This window comes from Alternaria conjuncta, assembly GCF_024043145.1.
Source record: "Alternaria conjuncta strain BMP 0040 chromosome Unknown scaffold_4, whole genome shotgun sequence".
Taxonomy (NCBI): Eukaryota; Fungi; Ascomycota; class Dothideomycetes; order Pleosporales; family Pleosporaceae; genus Alternaria; species Alternaria conjuncta.
In genome coordinates, this window is record NW_026250093.1 from 2,205,749 (window position 1) to 2,231,717 (window position 25,969).

General features: G+C 54.5%; 9 protein-coding genes across 9 annotated transcripts; 6 read left to right on the top strand and 3 right to left on the bottom strand.

Annotated features, from left to right (window-relative positions):
- Positions 1–844: 844 nt before the first annotated feature.
- J4E85_003607 (uncharacterized protein) lies at positions 845–2,003 on the bottom strand (the record flags this gene model as incomplete). The annotated part of the gene is made up of 2 exons (XM_051467874.1): positions 845–1,898; positions 1,954–2,003. 2 exons carry the CDS (start codon positions 2,001–2,003, stop codon positions 845–847), a joined length of 1,104 nt encoding a protein of 367 aa, XP_051329033.1.
- An 821-nt stretch (positions 2,004–2,824) lies between these two features.
- Positions 2,825–4,325, top strand: J4E85_003608 (uncharacterized protein; the record flags this gene model as incomplete). The annotated part of the gene is made up of 2 exons (XM_051467875.1): positions 2,825–3,813; positions 3,866–4,325. The coding sequence occupies 2 exons, from the start codon at positions 2,825–2,827 to the stop codon at positions 4,323–4,325; spliced, it is 1,449 nt and encodes a 482-aa protein (XP_051329034.1).
- Positions 4,326–4,400: 75 nt separating this feature from the next.
- On the bottom strand, positions 4,401–6,855 carry J4E85_003609 (uncharacterized protein; the record flags this gene model as incomplete). Its single annotated transcript, XM_051467876.1, has 2 exons — positions 4,401–4,468; positions 4,524–6,855. 2 exons carry the CDS (start codon positions 6,853–6,855, stop codon positions 4,401–4,403), a joined length of 2,400 nt encoding a protein of 799 aa, XP_051329035.1.
- Positions 6,856–7,162: 307 nt separating this feature from the next.
- J4E85_003610 (uncharacterized protein) lies at positions 7,163–8,420 on the bottom strand (the record flags this gene model as incomplete). Its single annotated transcript, XM_051467877.1, has 2 exons — positions 7,163–7,285; positions 7,314–8,420. 2 exons carry the CDS (start codon positions 8,418–8,420, stop codon positions 7,163–7,165), a joined length of 1,230 nt encoding a protein of 409 aa, XP_051329036.1.
- A 1,049-nt stretch (positions 8,421–9,469) lies between these two features.
- On the top strand, positions 9,470–11,271 carry J4E85_003611 (uncharacterized protein; the record flags this gene model as incomplete). The annotated part of the gene is made up of 3 exons (XM_051467878.1): positions 9,470–9,502; positions 9,563–10,150; positions 10,201–11,271. The coding sequence occupies 3 exons, from the start codon at positions 9,470–9,472 to the stop codon at positions 11,269–11,271; spliced, it is 1,692 nt and encodes a 563-aa protein (XP_051329037.1).
- A 449-nt stretch (positions 11,272–11,720) lies between these two features.
- Positions 11,721–14,362, top strand: J4E85_003612 (uncharacterized protein; the record flags this gene model as incomplete). The annotated part of the gene is made up of 3 exons (XM_051467879.1): positions 11,721–11,859; positions 11,925–12,031; positions 12,089–14,362. 3 exons carry the CDS (start codon positions 11,721–11,723, stop codon positions 14,360–14,362), a joined length of 2,520 nt encoding a protein of 839 aa, XP_051329038.1.
- Positions 14,363–15,306: 944 nt separating this feature from the next.
- On the top strand, positions 15,307–17,491 carry J4E85_003613 (uncharacterized protein; the record flags this gene model as incomplete). Its single annotated transcript, XM_051467880.1, has 4 exons — positions 15,307–15,868; positions 15,920–16,144; positions 16,194–16,396; positions 16,445–17,491. 4 exons carry the CDS (start codon positions 15,307–15,309, stop codon positions 17,489–17,491), a joined length of 2,037 nt encoding a protein of 678 aa, XP_051329039.1.
- A 1,150-nt stretch (positions 17,492–18,641) lies between these two features.
- J4E85_003614 (uncharacterized protein) lies at positions 18,642–21,040 on the top strand (the record flags this gene model as incomplete). The annotated part of the gene is made up of 3 exons (XM_051467881.1): positions 18,642–18,752; positions 18,801–19,973; positions 20,021–21,040. The coding sequence occupies 3 exons, from the start codon at positions 18,642–18,644 to the stop codon at positions 21,038–21,040; spliced, it is 2,304 nt and encodes a 767-aa protein (XP_051329040.1).
- Positions 21,041–23,598: 2,558 nt separating this feature from the next.
- Positions 23,599–24,870, top strand: J4E85_003615 (uncharacterized protein; the record flags this gene model as incomplete). Its single annotated transcript, XM_051467882.1, has 1 exon — positions 23,599–24,870. One exon carries the CDS (start codon positions 23,599–23,601, stop codon positions 24,868–24,870), a length of 1,272 nt encoding a protein of 423 aa, XP_051329041.1.
- Positions 24,871–25,969: the final 1,099 nt, after the last annotated feature.

Sequence of the window (25,969 nt, forward strand, 5' to 3'; positions counted from 1 at the left end):
AGTGGGGATGCATGTGTCGCAGGGGGGTTCGTAAGGCGGAGAGAGGGCGGTGGTGAGGGCGAGGAGGGAGGAGACTACGGCGATGGTGAATGTCTTCATGATGAGGTTAAGCGATTTGGCTGATGCAAGTTTGATGAGTAGATGGTCGATTGAAGTGGGTGTTGTTGTACTGTTGCTTCGCTTTATGCAGATGCTGAGCCATGAGCGGAGTGGGAAGGTCTTCTTATAGTTGAGACGCTCTATCATAGCTGTGTGAGTCCTAATTCAGCATCGTATCGTACTTGCGCCATTACGATACCTCCAAGACATGTATTCCGTATCGGCGTTGGAGCAGCAACACCGCATCGACACTCATGATTAGATTAGTACGAAACCACCTCAGCCAACATGATATCCACACGTAAATCTGAGCCACTATAGTCTTACTGGACTCCTTGATCTCGTACTCCAAGACGTCTGTAGATGCCAAGCAAAAAGCCCATGCACGCGAATGGAAGCAGCGACTCCATGGCTTTCGCCGCATCACCTAGCGCTGCCCGCAACCCACTGCTATAAAGATGCCATGGGGTAAATATAGCGGAGATGGCTGAATTGAACAACTGATGATATGCCTGGCGCGGTCAGGAGATCTCGTGTTGCTTCCCCGCATTCCTCATCTTGCTTATGAGGCAGACAACACGAGTGTTAGCGGCTTAGGAGGAAGCACATGTGGATATTGCTCGCCAAATTGGAATTGTGAATGCAATGAGAATAAATGTTGCTAATTGTGTGACCGGGATATGCCAATGCTATGCGACTCCATAAACGCCATGCCGTGATGCGTATGCAATTGATCCTCCTTGTCTCATCTCTTTCCCTTCTTGAGTACCAGCCCCTTCCAGCCCTTGCTATCCTTGATCCGCCTGAGCGCTTTGCTCGCAACGGGATCTTTGGCCAAGTCATCCAAGCAAGCCTTCTTTTCCTCTTCACTCTCGTGCTCGTGGAACTCGCACCATTCTTTCTCCATCTTTGGCCTCTCGCCCCTAGCCAACATTGTTACCAGCTCGAATAAGAAAGCTTGCGGAAGCTGACTCCGTAGAGCTATCGTGCGCTCGTCGTCGCGGTCGGGGTTCCAGTACACGGAGTACATGTCGAGGAAGTATCGGCACAGCGGTGCGTCTGGTGGAAGGCTCTCGTAGGCGGCGATGACATTGCTGTGGTCGGGCATGACTTGCAGGATTTCATCGTTCGTTTGCCATGCTAGGATGACGGCGCGACGTAGCTTCGGGATGGCGTAGCGGTGTGCGAAGACGTAGAGCGAAATGAACCGGCGCTCTAAGAAGCCTTCCAGCCCTCTCCACTTGTATGGTCTTGAGCAGCATGGGCACAACGTCTCTTTGGGTATCTCGGGCTTCTCAGCTGGGTTTCGTGGGGGCGGTACTACGGCAGCTTTTTCGGGCTCGGCATCGCCAGGGACTTTCTCCGCACTGGGTGCAGGGCTGCTTCCTGCTGCTGCATTGGCCGGCGTGGCGTCCGCTTCCGTATCGTCAGTCTCTAGAGCAATGCCCCAGGACGCAGTATCCACATCATCGCCCTCCTCCTGACCGGTGGTGCTCGAGCTGTCGCCGCCATTGACACTGACTGCATGAGTCGGAGGGTGGACTTCCTTTCCTCCCTCGATGAGATGATGTGGTATGAAGCCCGTGTATAACCATAGCATGAACGCGTCAAACACGTCAGGGGTTGTGTCATCGAGGTCTAGCGTAGTTCCCGACTTCTCGTAGGGCGAATTGCTCTTCTCCTCTAAGCATGTGTTGAAGTATGGGGAGCATCGTCGGAGAAGTTCGCGGTGGCAGCTGAAAGACTCGGCGTAGTCTTTTCCGCCGACTTTGACTGTGATGATCGTCTGGTCAAAGTTTCTGCCTCTGGTTAGCCGTTCAGCCTAGTGAATCTGAATGTACTGACAGTACTTACCGGAACGTGTGTCCAAGCGTAGTAGCACCTTTTGAGTGCATGAAAGGCATTTTGAGTAGATAGTCAGGTTCCATTCATTGCCGCCTTACTGAGGACTTCATCGCCATTATATCTCTACTTTCCAGCCCGGGTAATACGGGGAGCTCAGTTTCAGCAGTCGTGACAGATGCATCTTGGCGTTCGACCTTGCGGCGGTTGAATGCTTGTACGAGCTTCTGTGCCCTGTTCGAAGAGGCTTAAGCGGGGTGACAATGAGCTTAATTGAAACCGACAGGCCCTAGAGAACGAGTGACGGCTGGGCTCAGCTGGGCGATCTTAGAACGAGGTAGGGGTCTTGTCGAGTCGTGCGGAAGAGGATGAGTTTGATAGCCGTTTCATGATGCTTGGCGGGGAAAGCATGCCTCAGCCGACATCTGGCTCGCACGAGATCTTCATGGCGGTGAAGTCGAGCCTGGCATCTCCTTGCGCGTGGCCTAACGTAGAGACGGGTGGTGCCGCAGGATGGCTTGGTGATGGAGTGGATGGGGTGGTTGGAGCGTGATCGAAGACGCGTCGCATCCCCGCGTCGTCGATGTTGGCATCCGTGCGCCGCTGACCCACTGCGTCATCAATCCCTAGGAACCGCCATGGGCCCAACACCAAGCAAAGACAATATACACTCTACGAATCAGATAGTCACCGAGCATATGCGAACGATGACAGCTCGTAGTGTGATGCTTACCCCGCGTCTGTACGATGTCAACCCCGCTTCAACCGCAGCCATCAGAACTTGGCCGCATCCAGCTATGCGTATAACTATGCCGTTGTGGTGCGCGTCTTGTCTGCAAGTCGATCCGTATCCTGAAAGGTCTTCAAGGACAAACGACTCCAGATGGCTTCTAAACTCGACACGAAGACCTACCTAGGCAATATCATCAACAACCAGCTCGTCCCAACCCCTGAAACGCGGCATTCCATCAATCCAGCCAATGGCCAACCGCTGTACGAAGTGCCGGTAGCCAGACAGGAAGATCTCGATGCCGCCGTAGACGCAGCGCGCAAAGCATTCAAGACATGGAGCTCCACATCCTTCTCCGAGCGAGCAAAACTACTCCTGAAGTATGCCGACGCGATAGAATACCACCGCGATGAGCTGGAGCAACTCCTCACCTCGGAGCAGGGCAAACCACTATCGCTATCCCGAACTGAGATGGACTGCGCACTAACATGGCTGCGCGCCTTCGCGACTATGGAGATCAAAGACGAGATCCTACAAGAAGACGACGAAAAGACCATCTACTCAACCCACCCACCCATCGGCGTATGCGCCGGTATCGTGCCCTGGAACTGGCCGATTCTGCTGGGTCTAGGCAAACTGGGCCCAGCAGTCGTCACAGGAAACACATTCATCATGAAGCCATCGCCGTACACACCATACTGCGACCTCAAGCTCGGCGAGCTAGCCATGACCGTGTTTCCTCCCGGCGTCGTTCAGGTTCTCAGTGGAGACGATCGACTCGGCCCTTGGATAACAGAGCACCCTGGTATCGACAAGATCTCGTTCACAGGCTCGATAGCAACAGGCAAGCTGGTCGCAGCATCCTGTGCGAAGACGCTGAAGCGGTATGTGCTAGAGCTTGGTGGCAACGACGCAGCGATCGTGTGTGAAGACGTGGACATCGACAAATGCCTACCCAAGATCGCGACGTTGAGTTTCCTCAATTCGGGCCAGATATGCATGTTGACGAAGCGTATCTACATACATGAGAGTATCTACGACACTTTTCGGGATAAGATGATTGAGTTTACAAAGGAGAACATCAAGACTGGTGCTGGGACGGAAGAAGGCGTTGTGGTAGGGCCGTTGCAGAATAAGATGCAGTAAGTACATATCCCTCACTTCATTCAATCTCTGTACTGATACGTTGCCCAGATTCGACAAGGTACAAGACATGTACGCCCAAATCCCCCTCCAAAACTGGACCCCCGCCCTCGCCGGCACCATAACCCCAACCCCCCAAACCGGCTACTACATCACCCCCACCATCATCGACAACCCGCCCGAAGACTCCCGCATCGTCCAAGAAGAGCCCTTCGGTCCCATCGTCCCACTACTCAAATGGCGCGACGAGAACGACGTCATCGACCGTGCCAACGCGCTCAGAACGGGGCTTGGCGCATCGGTGTGGAGTAAAGACATCACGCGCGCGGAGGCCATGGCACGAAGGTTGGATGCGGGGAGTGTGTGGGTGAATTCGCATTTTGATGTTGATCCCAGAGTGCCGTTTGGGGGACATAAGGAGAGTGGCGTGGGCATGGAGTGGGGGATGGAGGGGTTGAGGCATTATACTAATAGTAGGAGTTTGTGGGTTTGGAAGAGGGTTTTTGAGTAGGGTGGTGGGGGTGTGCTGTTGAAGCAATGAATGAGTTATTGTTGAGCAAGCGAGGATGATATTTTCTGTTATGACTTAGGCCTTGCTGTTGCCCCATTCTCTCCACCACTCGTAGAGCGCGATACCACCAGCGGTTTGAACGTCTGTTGAGAACGTTAGTGTGTGAGTCTTGACGTGAGTTACAAGAATGAGACTTACTCAAACTTCTGGTAACTCCCACAGTTTTGATCTCGACGTTGCGATCGATGACAGCCAGCACCTCCGCGGAGATACCTTCCTTCTCGCTACCTAGCACAAGACAGCACTTCTTCGGCAGTGTACCAATATCCTGGCTTCTGGCCTCTTTCCTAATCATCCCTTCATCCACAACATCATTCTTACCATCCTCAGTCCCCAATATGCCGCTGCGATCCGTCTGCTCAATGCCCACAACCTCATACCCCTTACTCTTTGCATCGAGTAAGAACGCCGGTACGCCAACCTCCTTTAGCTCATTGATAGCAAGATGTTTCTCCGATCGCACACTGGTAGCCTTAAAGTCTTTGTGCGCAACCTTCTTGAGGTCGTCGATGTAAAGGGCTTCGAGACCGAAAGATTCGGATATGCGGGAGAGACCTCCGAGGTTGGTGGGATTGTCGATGAGAGAGGCGACGAGCATGACAGATGCGGGGCGTGCGTTTTGCATGCTGGGTGGGCCCCCAGGTGGGTGAAGGTTGTCGAGGTCGATGCCAGCTTTGGTCTGGAGGGTGATTTGGCCGGTCGGTTCTGTGGTGGTGGTGGTGGGTACCGGGGTAGTTTTAGCTGGTGTAACGACGTCAAAGCTGGGTTTGATCTTGTTCCCAAGTGCTATGCGTGCAGGTGGCGGGTTGAAACCATCAGACTGATCATCACGCTCCAGAGCCTCGAAGTCTTCATGCGTGACGAGCTCTGGTTCCGGTGTCTCGATCGACAGGTATCGGCCTTGAAAGATGCCTGTAAGGGTAAAGTCCTCTTCGATATCGACCTTTAGAGTCCTTATTGTCCAGGGAGAAGCGTTGAACTTGTCCAGTCGGCGGATGAAAGCGTTCATGCCTACGAAAGCGGGATTCCCGGTAATCCTTTTCCAGCCCTTTTCGATAGCTATATCAAACACGATGGGAACCGCAAAGTTTGCTTCGTGGCGGATCTGCACTTTGGGGCTGGCAGAGTAGGAGTTCAGGTGTGTGATGAACTCTACTGCAAAGTCTTGGGTTTCGTATGGCGCGACTAGAAGACCAATCTTCATCAGACTGGCGATATGAATCGGGCTATACTCTTCCAGATTTCCTAGCTCTATCAAGATGCGCTGAGTAAATTCCGGGAACCGACGGTAAATGCGAGCTATGGCCCATTCGAGCAGGTAGCGGTATCGTGGCCATGATTCTACCACTAAGGCACGAGTGAGATAATCGAGATGAATTTCCACATTTATGTCATCCACACAGTAGTGACTCATCAATAGCATTGCCTGCAGTTGAAAAGTGTTCTTCCATGGACATTTGACTGCGACTGGTGGTTTCTGATCCTCCCAGGGAAGTTCCAACTCATCCAGTATATTCCGAGCAGTCTCTGGAGATGAGACATATGGGTCGTTCGGAATACGATGTAGGATATCTATGACAGCTGCGTATGCATGCCATTCTCGCATACCGTAGTACGATGCATATGTTCGATGCGGCAGGTATTGCTGAAGCTTGTCCGCAGCGACAACCTCAAACAAAAACTCCGTTCCGATGGATGCTGGATTATTGATGAAATCGAGAATGTAGTCATCGAAGGGGAGGCCTCCCCGCAATGATTTGATTGCATATGGGTGTGCAAACACAGCTTTGCGTAGCGATCGAGCAAGTACTGCAAGAATGTAGGACCGTCCCTTGGATAGCTTCATAAGGCGTTTCATGGCTGTCCAGAGCAGACCTTGGATATCGCAGCCACTGGGAAAGTGGTCCAGAGCGTCCTCAACACAAACTATTATGCATGTCGGATGGAATAGTAGCGCAGGCAGGTGTACAGCAAATGGTCTGATGAAGTCGCGAATCTCGGCCTCTTCCCATAGTGCTGACAACACAGTGTGCAGCTCGTTCGCGTCGATCTTGGCTGGCTCAGTGCGATCAAGAAACTCCATCACGCTCTTGCATGCTGGCGCGAAGGCTGGACCTTGTATGCAGCTATGTTTTGAGTCGCGGAGGTCGTTGATGAATGACTGAAGAGTAGGCAGCTCGCCATCACTCGTGCCAAAGGTTGCTTGGAGCGCAGAGTGATCCACTGGATCTTCCAGCTTTTGGCATTTAGCCCGCAGGGCTTCACTAGTAGGTACACCTTTCGACTGTGAATCGGGATCAAGAAGATCGCAGAGCTTTTGGCAGTGAACGCTGTGTAAGTCACTTGCTACCTCTGGCATTCCAGGCAAGCGTGATAAGCTGATGATCTCGGTAATCTCGGAAATTTCCAGTTTGTGATGCGTTGGGCTTCTTTCGTATCGCGTCTTCAGGCCTTCGATGAGACCATGCATCATGTACAATATTGCTGGTTGGAACATCCTCCCGCCGGCATTCACGAGGTAACGAACTATGCCAAGAATGATTGCACGGCCATTTCGGTTGTCCACTCCGACTTCAGAGACGGCATAGTCGACCGAAGGGACGAATGATGGAGTGTCTTCGGTATCGGAGACAAACCGAGAGATCACTGCAGCGAGTGCGTCTCCGTGAGCGCACGTTGTCGATGATCGTGTGGCAGTAAGATTCGATGTGAAGAGGCTACCATCCGTTGCCCAAGGCAGAAATCCCTCGAAAAGGAAGTTTATGTGGCCGCTCAAGTCACCCCGGCGCTGCGATGTCAAAGTCAGCATCGGTATACTCAGCCTCTAGCAGGCCATGGCTTTCGCCCTCAAATATTATCTTGTTGCGTGGATAGTACAAGAACGATAACAACGATATCGTCTATGAGAATGGAAGACATGTGACTTACTTCGATGATAAAGTCCATATACCAGCGGCCGATCATTTTCCTAACGCTCTCCTGTATCAACGGGTTTAAGGCTGCCGTGAGTAGAGTTGTCGTCATCGCGGGAGTAATCCGGGAAGGATTTGTTGCTGAAGAAGAGCCAAGAAGCGTCGTCATGGATTTTAGGCAGTCCTCGACCTGGCCAGAATACCGATGAAGCACGATAGTTTCGAATAGGGTCGTATATAGATCGTACTGCTCCCGGTCTTTGCCACTGGCATCGTATCGCATCGTAGGTGTATCGATATGGTCAGAAGTAGCAAGAAAAGACTGGCGGATGATACCGAGGCAGTATTTGCGTTGATCTGCATGGCCTTTCACAAGACCCAGTCTAAGCTTTCTCCAGTATTCTTCGTTGCTCACACATGTAAACTTCAGCCCAGCGGAAGCGGCGAGCGATATCCATTGGAACCAGGTCCTGTATATCTTGCTAGACTGAGCAGCAAACCTTGCCATGTCGAGTGCATTGAGTCGGTTCCATATTGATTGATCAATGACTTCATCGAGATTGGTGGGCGAGTTCTCTCTCTTGCTCTTCAACAGCGAAAACAAAGCGGACAAAGTATCGTGTGCAGTATCATCTAGCCCTTCGATGCCGACGAAGCTCGAAAGGAGAGTGAGAGATTGCGAGTCGACCATGTACGAAGACGCGGCCGGCACCCAAAAGGAGCATTTCAGGAATTCGAGATAGGCTCTTGCAGTTTCGATGTTTTCCCCATGTGCTTGTTCAGCCGATAGATCCGTGGCTAGGGTGGAAAGGCTTTGCTTGATTTTGGAATTGAGAAGAGATGCGGCATGCGAGTCGTGGGTGTAGCATATCTCAGCAATCTCGTAGAGGCTCTCCGGTGACCTTTGGTCGACTAGACGGTCCAACACGGTATTCCATAGTTCCTCATGCTGCGAAGTACTTCCACCTTCTACATAGGCGCCTCCGCTGGGCAACAGTCGCACGCAGATATCGAGCGCGCCGCTGTCGATTCCCGGTGCAGCTCTTAATCTCGCCAGGCTACCATCAAACGCTACCTGTCGGGTATGTTCGTCCAAGAGACTTAGTACCGCAGCGGTAGCCATGTCTGGTGACGGCGAGTGAGTCTTGCGCGGGCGTGATAGGCCTTCCTGGTAGTGCGCTCCTCAAGCGAGGTGTGGACAGGCCGTTGTAGGTATCCTGGTCTTGAATTCGACCGCTGGATGCCTGTTCTCATTAAATGAATGAAGGTAAGTAAGTCGCGCGCGTGTGGATATTAGGTCGAGCGGAATCTTGCTAATTGCATTGTTAGAGTTCACGTCGCAGGGTCGACACCAGTCACATTTTGCGCCCGCCTCAGATGGAAAATTTAGTCGCTACTGCGATGCACCGCCGGCCGAAACTGCGATACTGACAACATCAGTCCAACAACGTAACGAAACGAACAAGAAGCCGTGTAGGATTGCGATGGGCAATGGATTAATGTCTCGTGTCGACGAGAGAACGCGACTTGAATTGGAGCATGTTGTGTGGAAGGCGCTGGGACGAAAGCCGTCATTGGTGACTGCAAGGTATCCAACTGATAGTCCTTGATCCTTCACCGGATGCTCATACCAGAGCCGCACTGCATGCGCCTAGACAGCTTCACCGTCTGTTGATGCCATGGACAAGTCAGCTAGCTCTTGCTTTTGGCCAGGTCGTCCTGTCGCGTCGTGTTGGGAGACGAGGGCTGCTGTGGGTACTCGCCAGTATGTACCTGGAGACAGATCCAGCTGATCCGACCACACAGTATCTCCCCAGCAGATCTCGGAAGCTATTAGACATCCCCTTTGGTCTGGTCGCGTCGCGCTGTGGTGGCGCGCGCGTCTGTGGGGTGCTTGGCAGTGACGTGTTATCGATCGCACACGGCAACCGCGTGTTGACACGGCCCAAACAATGGCCCACGAGTCATGAGCAGAGCGATCCGTGCTCCACCTCAACACCGCCTATGCACCTGCTGTACATTCACCGGTCGCAACAGCTCTTGGATTCTTGCTACCTCATACTAGACGGTATCTTGGACTACAGAATGTATCCCCTACACACGACCGCCTCTGCGCCTTCCATGCGCGCATCCGACGCATCGTATCTTCAGGCGCTCTCATCACCCGCGCCCATGAACGACGACCCCGGCAATGTCAAGGTGGTGGTGAGATGTAGGGCCTTTGTGCCGAGAGGTAGGATATCAGTACTCAATTGATACCTACAGACACTAATAAGGGCTATAGAGAAAGAGAAGGGCACGAAATGCCTGATTCGCATGGACCCAGCCACACAAAAGACCACACTCTATGCGCCAGAAGAGAGCGGGAACAGCGGACGCCGTGTTCTGGACGACAAGGAATTCACATTCGATCGCTCATACTGGTCGCACGACGAGTCCGACCCGCACTACGCCCACCAAGAAGACGTCTACCGCTCTTTCGGTGAGGAGTTCCTCGACCACAACTTCGGAGGATACCACACATGTATTTTCGCATATGGTCAGACGGGGTCGGGAAAGAGTTACACCATGATGGGCACACCAGACAACCCAGGCTTGATCCCGCGAACTTGCGAGGAGCTGTTCGATCGCATCGCACACGAACCGTCGCCCAACACCAACTACCACGTCCAAGTCTCTTACTTCGAAGTCTACAACGAGCACGTGCGGGATCTGCTCACCCCGAGGACGACCCCGCCTATCTATCTCAAGATCCGCGAGAGTCAGAAGGATGGTGTATATGTGCAGGGCCTGACCGAGGCTGAAGTCAAGAGCTACGCTGATGTTGCGCGCTTGATGAAGATTGGCGACATGGTAGGCATTCCGCCCATACCCCTCCAGACGACATACTAACAAAAGCGTAGAGCCGAACGACTGCCTCCACCAAAATGAACGACACCTCGTCACGATCGCACGCCGTCTTCACTATCCGCCTCAAGCAAATCACCCACTCGCTTCTCTCCGATGAGACCATCGAACGCACCGCGCGCATGCGTCTCGTCGATCTCGCTGGCTCCGAGCGTGCCAAGTCGACAGAAGCTACGGGAGCTCGCTTGAAGGAGGGGGGACAAATTAACAAGTCTCTTACTACACTTGGTCGCGTCATTGCTGCACTGGCAGACCCAAGACGACACGGCGCGAAGGGGCGACGACCACGGGAGGTTGTGCCGTACCGTGATTCCGTCTTGACCTGGCTGTTGAAAGACTCGTTGGGTGGTAACAGCAAGACAGCCATGGTTGCTTGCATTGCGCCGGCCGACTATGATGAGACACTTTCCACCCTACGCTACGCCGACCAGGCAAAGCGCATCCGCACACGTGCCTTGGTCAACCAGGACTGCATGTCGGCTGCCCAGCGAGACGCTCAGATTGCAGAGATGTCAGAACAAATCCGCAGTCTACAAGTCTGTGTCAACGCCGCCAGTCAGCGCAAGAGGGAGGAAGCCACTGAGCTGGATGAGTACCAGAGGCAGGTCGCACTAATGCAGCGCCTCATGGAGGAGAACCGTCAAGTCTCTGCGGCGAAGATCAAGGCACTTACCTCGGAAGTTGAGGAGCTGCGTCCCACAAACGTAGCTCTACGCGCAGAGATCGACTCATTGCGCCGCCATCTCCAGCTCGCTCTAGGAGAGCTTAAGAACCCTATCGTCCTGCCACCACCACGGGAGCTTGGAACGCCAGACTTTGAGAACGAATCGTGGCTAGGCGAGGGCGAGGGTAAAGAAGGATCTGTCCCTGCTCCGGGCGACGAGGCCAGCGATGATGACTCTGACTCAGGCTACGATGAGGGCGACCACGATGAGTTGGCGCAGGAGCTGCACAACGAGGCAGAGGCCTTCCTCCAGGACCTGGGCATGTTCCGCAAGAAGGTCGGCAGCGATGTCGATCGCTTCGGTATCCGCGAGACACTGGCTGAGCTCATCGGAGGTCATTGAGCAGATGTGTTCTGATGTTGATTATGCGACTTGGTAGGGAGGAAATCGGACTTCTCGGCGCACAGATTGGTTACGAATGCATGAGCGACGGCGTTTTCTTCAAGTTGGATTTGGCAGAACCCAAGATTAGTATACCAGTATATAGTTACCAAGAAATGAAAGATATCCCACGAGTTTCAATGAGTTCTGCGGAGAGTTGATGTGAGTCAAACATAACATAGCAACAGACGCTGAAGTACACATTGCTATATCATGCTTAAAGTCACACAATTAGGGAATGAAGCATATGTTGGCTAGATTTGGTTTTTGGGCGCTCTACTTAAATGCAACCTTCGCAGGCGTTGTGACAGCCTCGGCGGCAGAGCTATGACCTCAACTTGAAGCTCAATCCAGGCACCCCAAGCCTCCGACAAGTTCGCGCGATGATACCCCGATAGTCGCGCCCAACCATGTCCAAGCCAACAGCCAACTGGGAAAAGGTCGGCGACAAGTTTTACAGGAAGGTGCAGCTCTACCAGGCCGTCTTCGACGCGGATCTCGAGCTCGAGAACTACAATGTGGTGGGGGCGCCGTATAGCGGTGCTGTAGGTAGGTACGTCCCACCGTCTGCCGACGACTGCGCGAACATGTGACCAGGTGACTGACTTCTGTAGCTGTCTACCGCGATGAAGACAAGCTGCATACCTACCGTGGACCCGGCGCGTCCAAATCGAGCATCGACATCTACAGCTGCGCGGGCAAGCTGATACGCAGCATCAACGTATGCAATCCTCTACATGTGCCGGGAGATGAAGGACGGAATACTGACAGGCGATAGTGGGACAAAGGCACAATCAAGGGCCTGGGATGGTCGGAAGACGAAAAGCTGCTGGTCATCACCTCGGACGGAACGGTGCGCTGCTACTACGACCTCCAAGGCGACTTCGTGCCCTTCACCCTCGGCCACGGCGCAGACGAATACGGTGTGTTATCCTGCAAATTCTACAACACGGGCTTTGTAGCGCTTCTCGGAAACAACCATCTCATCTCCGTCACCTCGTACGCCGAACCGCGCCCCAAACTCCTCGCGATACCGCCGACCGAACCCGTCATATCATGGAGCATCATACCACCTGCCTACTCGCTCTCACGATCGGTGGAAGTCATACTAGCAATTGGATCTACGCTGTATGTCGTCGATGCGACTGAGGCGGAAGATCGCAACTTCGATGCCGGACCGTTCAGGCACATCAGCGTCAGTCCGCGTGCAGAGTTTCTGGCCTTCTATACAGAGGATGGAAAGGTGTGGGTTGTCAGCGGGGACTGGAACGACAAGCTCAGCGAGTACGACAGCAAGATCAAGACAGTGCCGAAAGACATGGAATGGTGCGGCTCGAACGCCGTCGCGTTAGCCTGGGAAGACGAAGTACACCTGATCGGCCCTCGAAGTGCCGCGACCAAGTTCTACTACGACACCTGGGTGCATCTCTTGCCGGACGTCGATGGCATACGGCTCCTCACGAACGACGTCTGCGAATTCATACAAAAGGTGCCGGATGAGGCAGTGGACGTCTTCAGGCTGGGCTCCGACTCGCCTGCTGCAAATCTGTTGGAAGCGTCTTCGCTCCTGGAACAGAAGAGCCCCAAGGCCGACGACCTCATACAGCTGATACGACCGAGTCTGGGCGAGGCGGTGGACACATGCATCAAGGCCGCTGCGCATGAGTACAACATCCACTGGCAAAAGTCGCTGCTGAAAGCGGCTTCGTACGGAAAGTCAGTTCTGGACCTGTACTCGTCTGACGACTTTGTCGACACGTGCGACACACTACGAGTTCTGAACGCTGTGCGCTTCTATGAGGTTGGCCTGCCGCTCAGTTACGACCAGTATCGCCGCATGACGCCTGAGAAGCTCGTTGAGCGTCTCACGAACCGCAGCGAGTATCTTCTTGCATTGCGCATAGCCGAGTATCTGCATCTGCCAGCAAACCAGATTCATGGACACTGGGCGCAACAGAAGGTGCGCGTCTCGACGGACCCAGAAGAGGAGATTTGCAGTCTTATAGTTAAGAAACTGCATGGCAAGCCTGGTGTCTCATTCGAAGAGATCGCACGGGCGGCCTACGATGAAGGTCGCGTGCGACTGGCGACGGAGCTTCTCAATTACGAACCCAGAGCTGGCAAGCAAGTACCGCTACTACTCAACATGAAGGAAGACAACATTGCGCTCGACAAGGCGATCGAGTCGGGCGATACCGATCTCATCTTCCACGTTCTCCTACATCTACGCAAGAAGCTACCTCTTGCCTCCTTCTTCCGCGTCATCAACAGCCGTCCGGTCGCCACAGCTCTGGTCGAGTCGTCAGCCTGGGACCAAGACCGTGAGTTACTGAAAGATCTCTACTACCAAGACGATAGGCGATTAGATGGTTCAAACCTCCTACTATCCGAAGCAATCGCACAGGAAAGCCACCCAGCCCAGCAAGACAAGTTAAAGCTGGCGTCAAAGTATCTCCAGGACTCTCGCGACAGCGCGGCCGTCTTCCAGCGCCAAGCTATAGACGATGCTGCCAAACTGATTCGTCTCCAACACCAGTTCGAAACAGACCTCAACGGACCGAGAGACCCAACACCCGCAGGCGCGCTACCAGGTCAAACATACATCGGCCTCTCGGCAAACGAGACGATCTTCCAACTCATCCGCCAAGGCCACTACAAGCGCGCCCAAAAAGTGCAGTCAGAGTTCAAGATCAACGACAAAACATACACATACATCCGCCTCCGCGCCCTCGTAGCAGCGCGGCACTGGAACGAGCTCGAGGAATTCGCAAAGCAAAAGAAGAGTCCGATTGGCTGGGAGCCCTTCTTCAACGAGGTTCTCGGTGCTGGAAATACTAGAGTGGCGAGTGTGTTTATCCCCAAATGCACGACGCTTACGGTGCCGGAGAGGGTCGACATGTGGATCAAGTGTGGGTTGATGGTTAAGGCGGGTGAGGAGGCGTTCAAAGCCAAGGATAGGGAGCTGTTGCAGGAGATTAGGGATAAGGCTGATGGTAGTACGGCGATGGAGGTGGAGAGGTTGTTGGGTATGTTGCCGCAGGGGAAGAGGTAGGCGGTTGGGTTTGTAGGTGGGTTATGTAAACGAATGGCGCAGTGGTGGATATGAATATGGGCTGGTGTATAGTAATCGTTCACGTGTAATAAGTCTGGATTGGTGCTGACATGTCCTGCATAAAGCGCGAAATACTCTTGACTGGCTTCTCTTCTCAGTTTGCGACAGCAAGTGTCACAGGAAATCTGTCTTTATACGGATAGCTTAGAAGGCTACATTAAGCTGAGTATATAAGTAGGTGAGCGTCATGAAACAGGTAGAAGACTACATTGAGTTGAATGTATAGACAGGTGGATATCATCGATCAGGTAGGAGTATACAATGCCCATGAGCTCTCTAAACTTTCTTCCTGTATCTTGTTGTAGACTGCAGTTTGTCAGAAGCTTTATCAATTCCTGCTCAATCGCCTCATTGTATGCATCAGGATCAATTTCTGAAGGTATGCTATCCTGCTCTCCCCTCATTGTATTCACCAAAATTATCATCTGGAAGCATGCCATCTAGCCTCCTCTTTTCCCAAGTCCAAGCTCCCGTTCCAAGACATCGGGACGTGGAGGCAGGCACACCCGGCAAATCCCCGGGCCGCTACTTCTTCGGGGGAAAACCCACACTAGCGTCAGCCATGTGCAGAAGACCGACCCGCAGTGGCTGCGAAAACGACTCGCTTCCCCGCAATGGCTAGGATGGGTACCGGGGCTAGGTGCAGGCTCCGCGATCTAACGAAGAAATTCGTCGCTCGACGTCGTCATCTCGGTGTGTACTCATCCGAACCGCCTCCAGATCTTCAAATCGGCAAATGAGTGTGGGAATCGAAAACGGGGTCATGGCTTTGGCTATGGTGCCGGAAGGCAGCGGGAGGGAAAGGTACATAAGCCTTGGATCGTCAAGAGCTTGAAAGGGTTGTAGGATTGGACATTTTGGTTCCGGTCGCCATATACGCAAACATGAGGCTCTCCAACTCTCTAGTCAGTCTCGCGGCTGTCGTACCCGTCGCGCTCGCATCGATACCTTATTCGCAATACATCCTCGCGCCCAAATCACGAACCCTCCACCCCATCTCCGTACACAGCACAAACGGGTCTGTCACGCACCCCGAGAGCCTCACCAGCGCGAATGGCAGTTGCGTCTTTACTGGTGAAGCAGCAACAGCGTACGACTTCGGCATCAACATCGCGGGTCTCGTTACCGTAACAATCGGTTCCGTCAACTCGTCCTCCTCCGAATACATTGGTGTCACCTTCTCCGAAAGCTCATTGTGGGTTAGCAACCGAAGCAGCGATGCGACGGCCGATGCGGGAAAAGACGAGACCCTCTGGTTCCATGTTAATGGTACGGGACGGTATACAGCGCCGAAAGAGAAGGTGAGGGGTGGGTTTAGGTATATGACGTTGGTGCATAATGGGACGGGGAGTGTGGAGGTGACGGGCGCGGAAGTGCATTATACTGCTATGCCGCATTGGGAGGGGGATGCGTTGGGGAATTATACGGGGTATTTCCACTGCGACGGTATGTCAATCTTCCTTTCCTTGCTTAGGTGGAAAGACTGACATGTTGCAGATGAGCTGCTCAATCGCGTGTGGTATGCCGGAGCGTATACGAACCAGATCTGTACGATTGAACCAGATACCGGAAATGCGCTCGTTCATTTGGGCGAAGAAGGGTTCTCGAGTGAGGACGACCAGTCGCCGGTTAATGTTACTTGGTACAATAACTATACCATTACTAGTGGCAAGAGTGCGCTGGTTGATGGTGCAAAGAGGGATAGACTTGTTTGGGCTGGCGGTACGTTTACATCTTCCATCACTGAGTGCATACTGACAAACAATGGTAGACATGGCGATCGCAGTCCCTGGTGTCGTGGTATCGACGAACGATGTCATTTCCATTGAGAATGCATTGGACTCGCTCTTCGAGTTACAGAACGCGACGAATGGTCTCCTCCCATATGCTGGAAGGCCTTTCCCCCCTCAGGCGATATCGTTCACGTACCATCTCTATACTCTGATCGGTGTTGCTGACCACTTCCTTTACACTGTAAGACAATCCGATCAAATCCTTCACACTCGCTGACCACTTCTCCAGGGCGACATGGACTACCTGAAATCTCTATGGGACAAGTACAAATTCGCCCTCTCCTTCTCCCTTTCCAACATCGACTCTAGCGGCCTCATGAACGTGACTGCGCCCAACGACTGGCTCCGCTTCGGCATGGGCGGCCACAATATCGAAGCAAACGCCATCCTGTACTACACCATCAACCAGGGCATCTACCTCGCCTCAGCTTTGAACGACACAGCCAACATTTCTTCCTGGCAAGAAACAGCTGATGGTATCAAGACCGCCGCCAATGAACTTCTCTGGGATGAGCAAGAGGGCATGTACCGCGACAACGAAACCACAACGCTCATGCCCCAGGACGGAAACGCCTGGGCCGTCGTCGCAAACCTCACAGTGAACAGCACACAGACGAGTATGATCTCACAGAATTTGGTCTCACGATGGACGCCGTACGGTGCCCCTGCCCCCGAAGCCGCAGACGCCATCTCACCCTTCATCTCCGGCTTTGAACTGCAATCCCACTTCCTCGCACAGAACACAACCGCTGCGTTGGAGTTGATGCGTCTACAATGGGGCTTCATGCTCGACGACCCCCGCATGACAAACTCAACCTTCATCGAAGGATACAGCACGACCGGCGAACTCCACTACGCGCCCTACAACAACGACGCACGCATCAGCCACGCCCACGGATGGGCAACAGGACCGACATCCAGCCTCACACAATATGTCGCCGGTGTACAGTTACTCACTGCTGGCGGAGCAACATGGCGTATTGCGCCTTCGCTCGGCGATCTCAAGTTTGCGGATGCGGGCTTCAGGACGAGTTTGGGTTTCTTTGGCGCCAGGACACAGGTGTTGGATGGTAGCATAATGTTGGACTTTGAGGCGCCGGAGGGGACGGTGGGAGAGGTTAGGATGCCGGTGATGGAATGTGCGGGACGGGTGGTCATGAGTGGAATGGAGGGGCTGAGTGGGGATGTTGTTGTTGAGGTTATGGCTGGGCAGGGGGATGTGGATGTCAAGGATGTCAAGGGTGGGAGGTGGACGGCTACGTTTAGGTGTACTTGAAGAGTAGACGTATGAAGATCATTGAATGTCTAACAATTCTGGTATTGAGATGAGCAATTGAACCGCTATAGTATGTTTGTGGTCGGTGCCACGATACACGGCTCACATACCGACTACCCTGGTGTAATCCCATCTTGATACGGACCAGACTCCGTGAACACGAGATGTTTGCTTCTCCTCGGCTTCAGCAAAGCGCAAAGCAGGCTGCGAAAGGCCCGTACACGAACTGCGTTAGAGCGCAAGAACTATTACACGCGCCTATATGAGGTCGACATAGCAACGGGTATGGAAAAGAAATCTCATCTGCCGCTTCCCGGCAGAGCTGAGGACGGTGCAGGATGGTTTTCTGGGTCCGGACTATCAGCGGATAAGAAACAGGGAACCATCGGCCCACTACTACCAGAGTCCTTCACCAACAGAAATCCTTCACGATGGCATGTTGAACACAGGCTCGGTACAGTAAGCCGGATAGTTATTCGTCGAGCATTGGACATGTTTCTTCAGGGTAGTGGTGTCCTGCCAAAGTCTAAAAGCGACCAGGCGGCCAGGCAACGAGGCAGCAAGTCTCGAGTAGTCCAGGTCAGCATATAGCACGGGTATAACCAGCTGGGAATGTAGCAAATACCGGTCGTGTTGACATGCAGATTACCAGTATGATCCATGCTGTACCGCCTACCCCGCGCGTCTGAGTGGCGGAGGGCGATCGTGTGAAACGAGGCGTTCTCGTGATGGCGCGCTACATGGACGCGCCCGGGACGTCGCTGTGCCAACGGCATCCTTGGCGCATTGTTCCAAAATAGTGTCGCGCAAACCACTATGACCACCCGCTTGACTCTGATCTGCGGCCCATCCCCAGCATTGCATCACTTGCGTCTTGTGTATACACATCTCGAGCATTGCTTCCTTGCATCGGCCTGGCATACAAGAAGAGTGCTGTTTGAGCCATTCCCTCGTTTTACGCCTTCTCCTCCTGCTCGGCCTCTTGCGACCGCCTGCATCTCGCTTCCCCACTACTATCCACTACCACGTCAGAGTCAGGACTCATCACACCGCATCCCATTGCTCGCGCAAAGTTTCTCCGCCCCACTGGACGCGGTCACATTGCATGCGCGTTTGAGCCTCGCATCTCGCTGGCGGGTCTGCAGCCACCATGGACACGAGCTACCTCGCCCAGCAGGTCACCACCATCATCGGCCAGCTGCACGGCTTGTTCGACGACATTGGCGTCCCCAGCCATGAGCGCGACACGCGCGAAGCAGAGGTGAGGAAGGACGAAGTGTATGCGCGCGCGACTGCTGACTTTGTGTAGTTGTTCTCTGCTCTGTCCGAGACGCTCCACAACCAATTGCGACAGGTCACCAACGAGAAACATGAGATGACAGAAGAGGCGCATCGCCTGCTCAAGACTATCCGCCAGATGGAGGCTTCGCTCGATGACAACAAGCCCAACCCCAACTACGACGACCAGGACGACCGGGCCATCACCTTCCCCTTGACGCGCTGCCTCCAGGGCCTGAAGGAGCGATACAACTCGGTCAGCAAGATGCACAAGGAGCGCTTCGAGCAGGTCAGGAAACTCGCCGAAGCCCTGGAATCGTATGCGTCGCATCTCGAATCGTCCTTCGTCCAGGTCAAACTCCCGCCCACGGCGCCCAACGCGAAAGTCTCACCCTCCTTCGACATCTCGCCCTCCTACGTCACCAAGCTCGACAACGAATTCACACGCGTATACGAGGAATACACAAAGCGCCTAAACACAGTCCAGGTCATCTGCCAGGAGATCATCCAGCTTTGGGCGGAACTTGGTACACCACAAGCGCAAACGGACAGCGCGATCGTGCAATGTCATCGCGACGCGCCTGAACAACTCGGTCTGCACAAGGACGATCTCGCGCAATTGAACGCGAAGAAGGAACGACTTGTCGAGGAGAAGCGCGGTCGCGAACGACGGTTAGGGCAGCTGCGCACAACCATCGAGGAGCTCTGGGATCGCTTGGGTATTGAGGAGCGCGAGCGCAAGCAATTCCTCACCAGCAACCGCGGATGTGGCCTGCGCACCATCAACGAGTACGAGGATGAGCTGGCCAGGTTGAACGAGCTCAAACGCCAGAACCTACACTTGTTCGTCGAGGAGGCGCGCGTTCAACTGCAGGAGCTATGGGACGCCCTTTACTTCTCCGAAGAAGAGATGCTCGACTTCACACCCGCCTTCTCCGACGTCTGCAGCGACGCTCTACTCGCCGCCCACGAATCCGAAATCGCACGTCTCGAAGCGCTCAAGGAGCAACGGTTACCTATACTTCAGAAGATCGATCGCCACCGCGAGCTGATTCAGGAACGCGATGAGCTTGCACAATCGAGCCAGGACGCGACCCGTCTGATGGCGCGCGGCAACAAGGGCGAGAGACGCGACCCGGGCAAGCTCCTGCGCGAGGAGAAGATGCGAAAGCGCATTGCAAAGGAGCTGCCCAAGATTGAAACAGTAAGTCACCTTAGTCAAGGAGCAGGAACTGAGCTAACACATCACAGGATCTGAGAGTTACCCTCGAGAGCTGGGAAGACGAATACGGCCGTCCTTTCCTTGTCCACGGCAACCGATACCTCGACGAACTATACGCAGCCGCGCAAAAGGCAGCCCCACCACCTCGCGCAAAGACACCCTCCAACAGCGGTATGCCTACCAAGCCAGCCACCGTTGGCAGAGCCTCAGCAGCGCCTAGCCGTGCCGGAACAGTTCGTGGTGCGCCACCCAGCCGATCAAAGACCCCCGTATCGAACTTTGGCCAGAGCGTATCCGCAGCAAGCATGTCCCGTAGCACTTTCGCGCAATCAGTGGGTCCCAACTTTGGTGCTTCGGTATCGGCATCGGCCCAAAAGAGTCCTTCCAAGATTCCTTCTCGTGCGGGACTGAATGGCACAACAAACGGCAGGAGCTCACCTGAGAAGCGACCACAACTCTCACGAGAAGATTCGGCTACGATGCGCAAGATGGCGCCGCCTATGGCTCCTCCCCCACGTATGAAGGATCTGTTCGTCCCTCCAGAGCCATCACCAATGGAGACACCGATGAACCGTTTCGAGTTCAATCGTGGAGACCGCAGTGAAAGCATCGTGCGCAACGTACAACCAGAGGACCCATACGACGACCGCTCCTTCATGGGACGCACCATGAGAGGAGGCTACACACCCACCTACCCACCGCCATCACTATCATCCGCCAGTAGCCGACAAATATCGCAAACCTCGTCCACAGGCACAGCCGCTACAGGCATGACCATGCAATCCGGCTCCGAGAACTGGGAAACGTTTAGTGAACAGTCCGACGAGGTACCAGAGGAAGAAGTCGACTTCCAAGCCTACCGGCGACAGATGAAGCGCTACACACCCGAGGGCGGCCATGTCGCCAGCCCAGGTCGTATCCAGGGCAAGAAGGTCCGCGGTATACGGAGCGTCGACACGGGCGAACTGTTAACCGAGCAGGACGGTCGCATGGTACGCGTTATCGAAGGCTCAGAAGCGGGCTGGACGACTGACGGCGACGGGTACTGAGCAAAGTACCCTATCCACTTGGACACTTTCTTCTCATGTCGACACGACTGCATGGCTTTCATGCTCCACGACGCTTATACCGCCACGGCCGTTCATCACTTTCCGGCTCACCGAGCCCTGTTAATTGCTCTTGCTTAATTCGTGTGTGCATACTTTGCGGCTCGGCGTTACTGGACCCTGAAAATTTTCTCTTCTTGTCGACTCATCCTCGCTGCCGCAACGGCACGCACAAGCGGGCTGGGATACTCGCCACGTCTCTGCGTTAGGCAGGGTTGTGCGCTGCATGTCACTTCCCGCAATGCGACCGGTGCGGCGCCTGTTTTGGGTAACGCAGCATGTACCTGCCCAGGTGGCTCTTTTATTTCTTCACATCACTTGCTTCTTTTTCAGCGGTAGGGTGGTGGATCATCCGGCGTTGGCGACCCTCGGAAGCGTATATCTGGATAGCGCGCCATGCGCTACCTTGCTTGTGTCTCGTTTGCGCGTTTTGCATGTTCAAATTTCCCTTGTGCGAGGATGAAGCGAGAGAAGTGTGCATAAGGCTTCCTTTCTGTGAGTGGAAGGCAGATCTGTGTGTTGGCGAGGAGACGTGTACTATTACGATTGAACAGAATCCAGAACATTGCAAAAACTTGTGCGACCATGCCGTGACTGATGCACGAGGATGCCGAAGTTTGTGATGCATTGGACGCCTACACAGGAGTAATATACCATCAACTTTATTACATACTACGCGTAGACGAATACACACTCATGTATCCAATGCCTTGATTAGCGAAAGGCGGTCACGTAGGCGGCAAGCAACACCAAGTCGTGCCTTCCTGTGCGAGTAAAGATGATTGACATGAAACAATGCAAGCGCACAAGGGCGGGTCGGTGCCGAGGGCCAAGACGATGACGGGAAGCTTGGGTACACGATAGAAGGTCACTCCGTTCCTTCCTCTTTCGCACAAGAGATCCCTTAAGCTCGAAGCAGCAGGTGCAGTTACCGTGACAGAGCTCTATTATGCAAGGCCGTTGGGGAGCCTCAATCTCGAACTAAATTCTCACAAGGACACGTGCCTTTCGTTCTACCTACCGTGAACTACTCACCAAGGCCACGACATGACGACAATGACGAAGTTGGTGTCCAGAAAAGGGCCGGTATGGGAAGTGTGTAGAGTGGCACAGTGGGAATAGACTTTCTCTCCACTCCACATCCACCATGCTTTTTTGCCTCGACAGTGGAGGGCAGCGGGCATGCACCCCGCAGGAATCCGCGGCCTAGCGCGCGAGACGGCGCCGGGCTGCACGACACATGGTGGAAGTGGTTAGATGGAGTTAGAGGCAGGTAGCGAGATATTGGCACAGAGATAAGGATAGCACATCTGACAGGCCCGGAGCGATTCCACAAAAGCCAACCGTGACCGGAAGGCAGGCAGGCATGCGACTGTCTTGCCGCGGGGAGCGCTGCGTGCATACAGACTCCTAGCTGCAAGCCACGTTACAGTCATCGTAGATGCCTAGCAGATGGGAGGTGCGGGTGAAGGGAGTCATGATGACAGGGTGCGCTAGTGTGAGTTTTGAGTGAATGCTAAGCCGGTGATTGTGTAGGTTATGAGACCCAACGTCTCATGTGATGGCGCGCAACGTGCTGGTTTCTCTGTAAAAGGATGGCTTCCAGAAGACGGCCGGCGTGGGGCGAGGACGCGACAGGGCTGACGGAGGCGGAGGTGGCGGCTAGGGCCAATCAGGGGATGCCCGAAGGCGATCACGACTGCTCGAGTGTTGTGCATGCGGGACCGACCGGGGCTGAGAGCTGGTATGCTCGTGTGAAGCGTGATCAGCGCAGCAGTGGGCGTGGCGCTGGCAGAAGGCCACGCAGTCTTATCCTCAGCCGCCAGTATCTGGTCCGAGAAACGTGCCTGCATGCGAGCTGGCCTGGGTGTGTGCTTTTGGTGTCTTGTCTTGATAGGGAGGCTGCCGACAGGACACCTCCCACGCTGCCCTTATTACTTATCGCCGCCCGATAACCCTGAGACCCCAACGTCGTCATCCTCCCTTATCACCACCGAAGAACCGCCTCGAGTCCACCACCATAGTATTTACTTCTTCATAGCATCCTCGCCTTTTTGGACTTTGCCTACCCTCGTGTGCGAAAGCAGAGCAGTGCGTCGGCGATCTTCGGCACACGTAAACCCTGTAGTCTCATGTCGCCCGCGACCTGCCCTTGCAGACCCGTCCAATCGCCAACCAGCAATAACGTAAAGAAATCCGACGGCCGCACGTCACATCCAGCCTAGCCAGCACCAGCCGTACCTGGATCGTCCCAGCTGTTAGTCACGGGGAAAACGCCTTCAGGGCCCAAGCCGACGATAATGATGTACTCGCCAAGGTCCTTTCCCTACCTCCAGCACTCGTCTCCGCCATCCTCACGCACCTCCCGCTCCAGGCCTGAAAAGATGGGCACGCGAACGCGATCCAGTCCCTCTCCGAGAAGTGTCATGCCAGTCACTGTGGGAACCAACACGCAATCTATGAATAAGAACGGGTCCCTCTCACATACCGAGGCTACAACCATGTCTCAGCCCGTCGTTATTCCCCCTCGAACGCCCATCAAGTCGGCAACTTCAACACAGACTGTGAGAATGAGGGGACACAATGGAGGCAGACCGTCTCGCAATTCACAGAGCCACGATGCGAAAGCACTACCACCGGCTGTTGCAGCCTTGCTGGCCGTTACCGCTATCCCTAAGATGCCCACCCGCCGACGACCGCGTACTACCGCCGAACGGAGGATATCCATGGACGAGTTGATACAGGAGTGGAAGCAGGACGATTCTGACACTCCGCCCTCACTTGTCGGCTCGCCCATGGACCTGCTTCTTGGTCGCGTGGACGAGTCGGACGATGAGTACAGCAGCGTTCTGAGCATGGAGCAAGAGAAGGGCTCTTTCCTGACATCTAGGTCCATCTCGAGCGACTCAATATCCACCCTACCGCCTTCCCTGGACTACGAAGACCCCTCGTTCGCGTCGCATTGGGACAATCTCAGCACACCAGATTCCCTGGGCAGAAAGTCACTGCCAGAGCGCAGGGAGAAGATTGTCTCTTCACCACCAAAGGAGGACTGCGTCTTGGACCATCCCCTGCTCCATTTTGGACCGGACGAATGCGAGGACATTATTGCGACAGACATCAACGAGACTGTCACTCCCGTGCCTTCAAACGAACGATTTAGGTCATTCAAGTCAAACCTGACTGCATCACTCCAAGCACTCAAGTCAGCCGCCAAGTCCTTCTCCAACTTCACAGCTCCCAGCGTTCCGCCGGATGACTTCCTTACTCGGTCGCTGTTGGCACCCAACTACACAAGCGAGATGCGACCGAAACACGTCGAAGGCCTGCCATCACCCGAATTGCGACGATACCTCAACCCACAACCCTCACCAATCTCACCGACCGAGTTGTCAATGCATTTACACGACTCTCTTACCCTCGATGCCGACGCCGAACCCCACGCGCCGATGATCCAAATGCAGACATACGAACGCCGAGGGCGATCACAAAAGTCGCGCCGGAGTCGCTCCACGGATCCCTTTTCCGAAGCAGGTCGCGTCCTGTCAACCGACGCACCTACCGTCCGGCAGCGCGAGCCACGCGAGAATAGCGACTTTCTACGTGTCATTGTGCTCGAAATGAACATGCGCCGCGTGGGCAAGCTCGACACAAAGGCCGTCGGCAAGGCACGTATTTGGTTGCCGCCAAGAAAGCCTGGGTCTAGCAAAGCACCTTCCCTTCACGGCGCAAGCGGTGTGCCGCTTAGATGGACTCCCGTTACCGCTGCGTGAATGCGCTACGGCTAGCAATTTCATCAGGCCGTCTCGTTGCGTCAACAGGCTGGGTTGGGCATGCACGCAGCACTCGGTACGGTACCCTCGACACGTTCACCACGACCACGACACGAGCCGGGAATGTCGCATGCATGCACGCAAGCATGTCGTGTCGAGCTCCACCCACGTAGCGCATCGCAAATGCGCAGGCAGGAATTCGATCCTTGGTCATTGGCAGACGCGACATGCAGCCCTGTCAAGCTCGACGATCCCGGATTCAGAGTCTCCGAGGATCGCATCACCTGCCTTGGCATAGCGCGCGCTCGCTCGCGGATTCTAGTGGAGCCGCCAATCGAGCAGAATTCCTGGTCTTGGTATAGGACAACGTCACAGCCCGCACCGTTGGATCTGGCTGCGGATACTCGCGACATGGGGTCGCACGTGTCGTGGATATTTCTGGTCGCGAGACATCGTCAAAGCAAGTTTCTCGACCAAGGAGTCAAGTCAGTCATGGGAAGGTTGGCCGCGCGAGGTCGCTCGGCGATACGCACGTCTCGGTGGTTCATCGGGACCCGTGACCTGCTTTCCACACTCACACGACACACGGTTGCGGAGCAAGACGTCACACGTCGCATGCACGTAGGCGTCGCCTGTTTCCGCTGCGCAACGGTCGCATACCCACCATCCGGTGAATGACCTGTCCCCGTCACGATAACTCGCTTGCGCAAAAGCTGGGGACCTTTCTCACGATGCCACTTTCGCAAGTCCCGTCCCCACCCGGCGTCCGCAATGCCGGGTCTCGCCGATAGACGCCCGTCCGCCAGGTTCGACTCGCGAGAGTGGGGGGTACACGACCCGGCACATTCGTGTTACATGTTTGTATCGAGCAAATGGCTTGCCCGAAGGCCTACGAGACATTTCCGAGGCGGCTATGAGCTGATTTTTTTCTCTTTCCGTCCGTTTTCTTCTCTATATTGTCGTGCGCATATTAGCGGAGCCTCGCGGCATTTGCCAGATTATCCATTTTCTTTTTTTCTCACGTCAGATCTTTTCTTTCCGCGGTTTTGAGAAGCATGGGGCATGGGTACCGGCGTTTGCGCGATGGGAGCATACGACG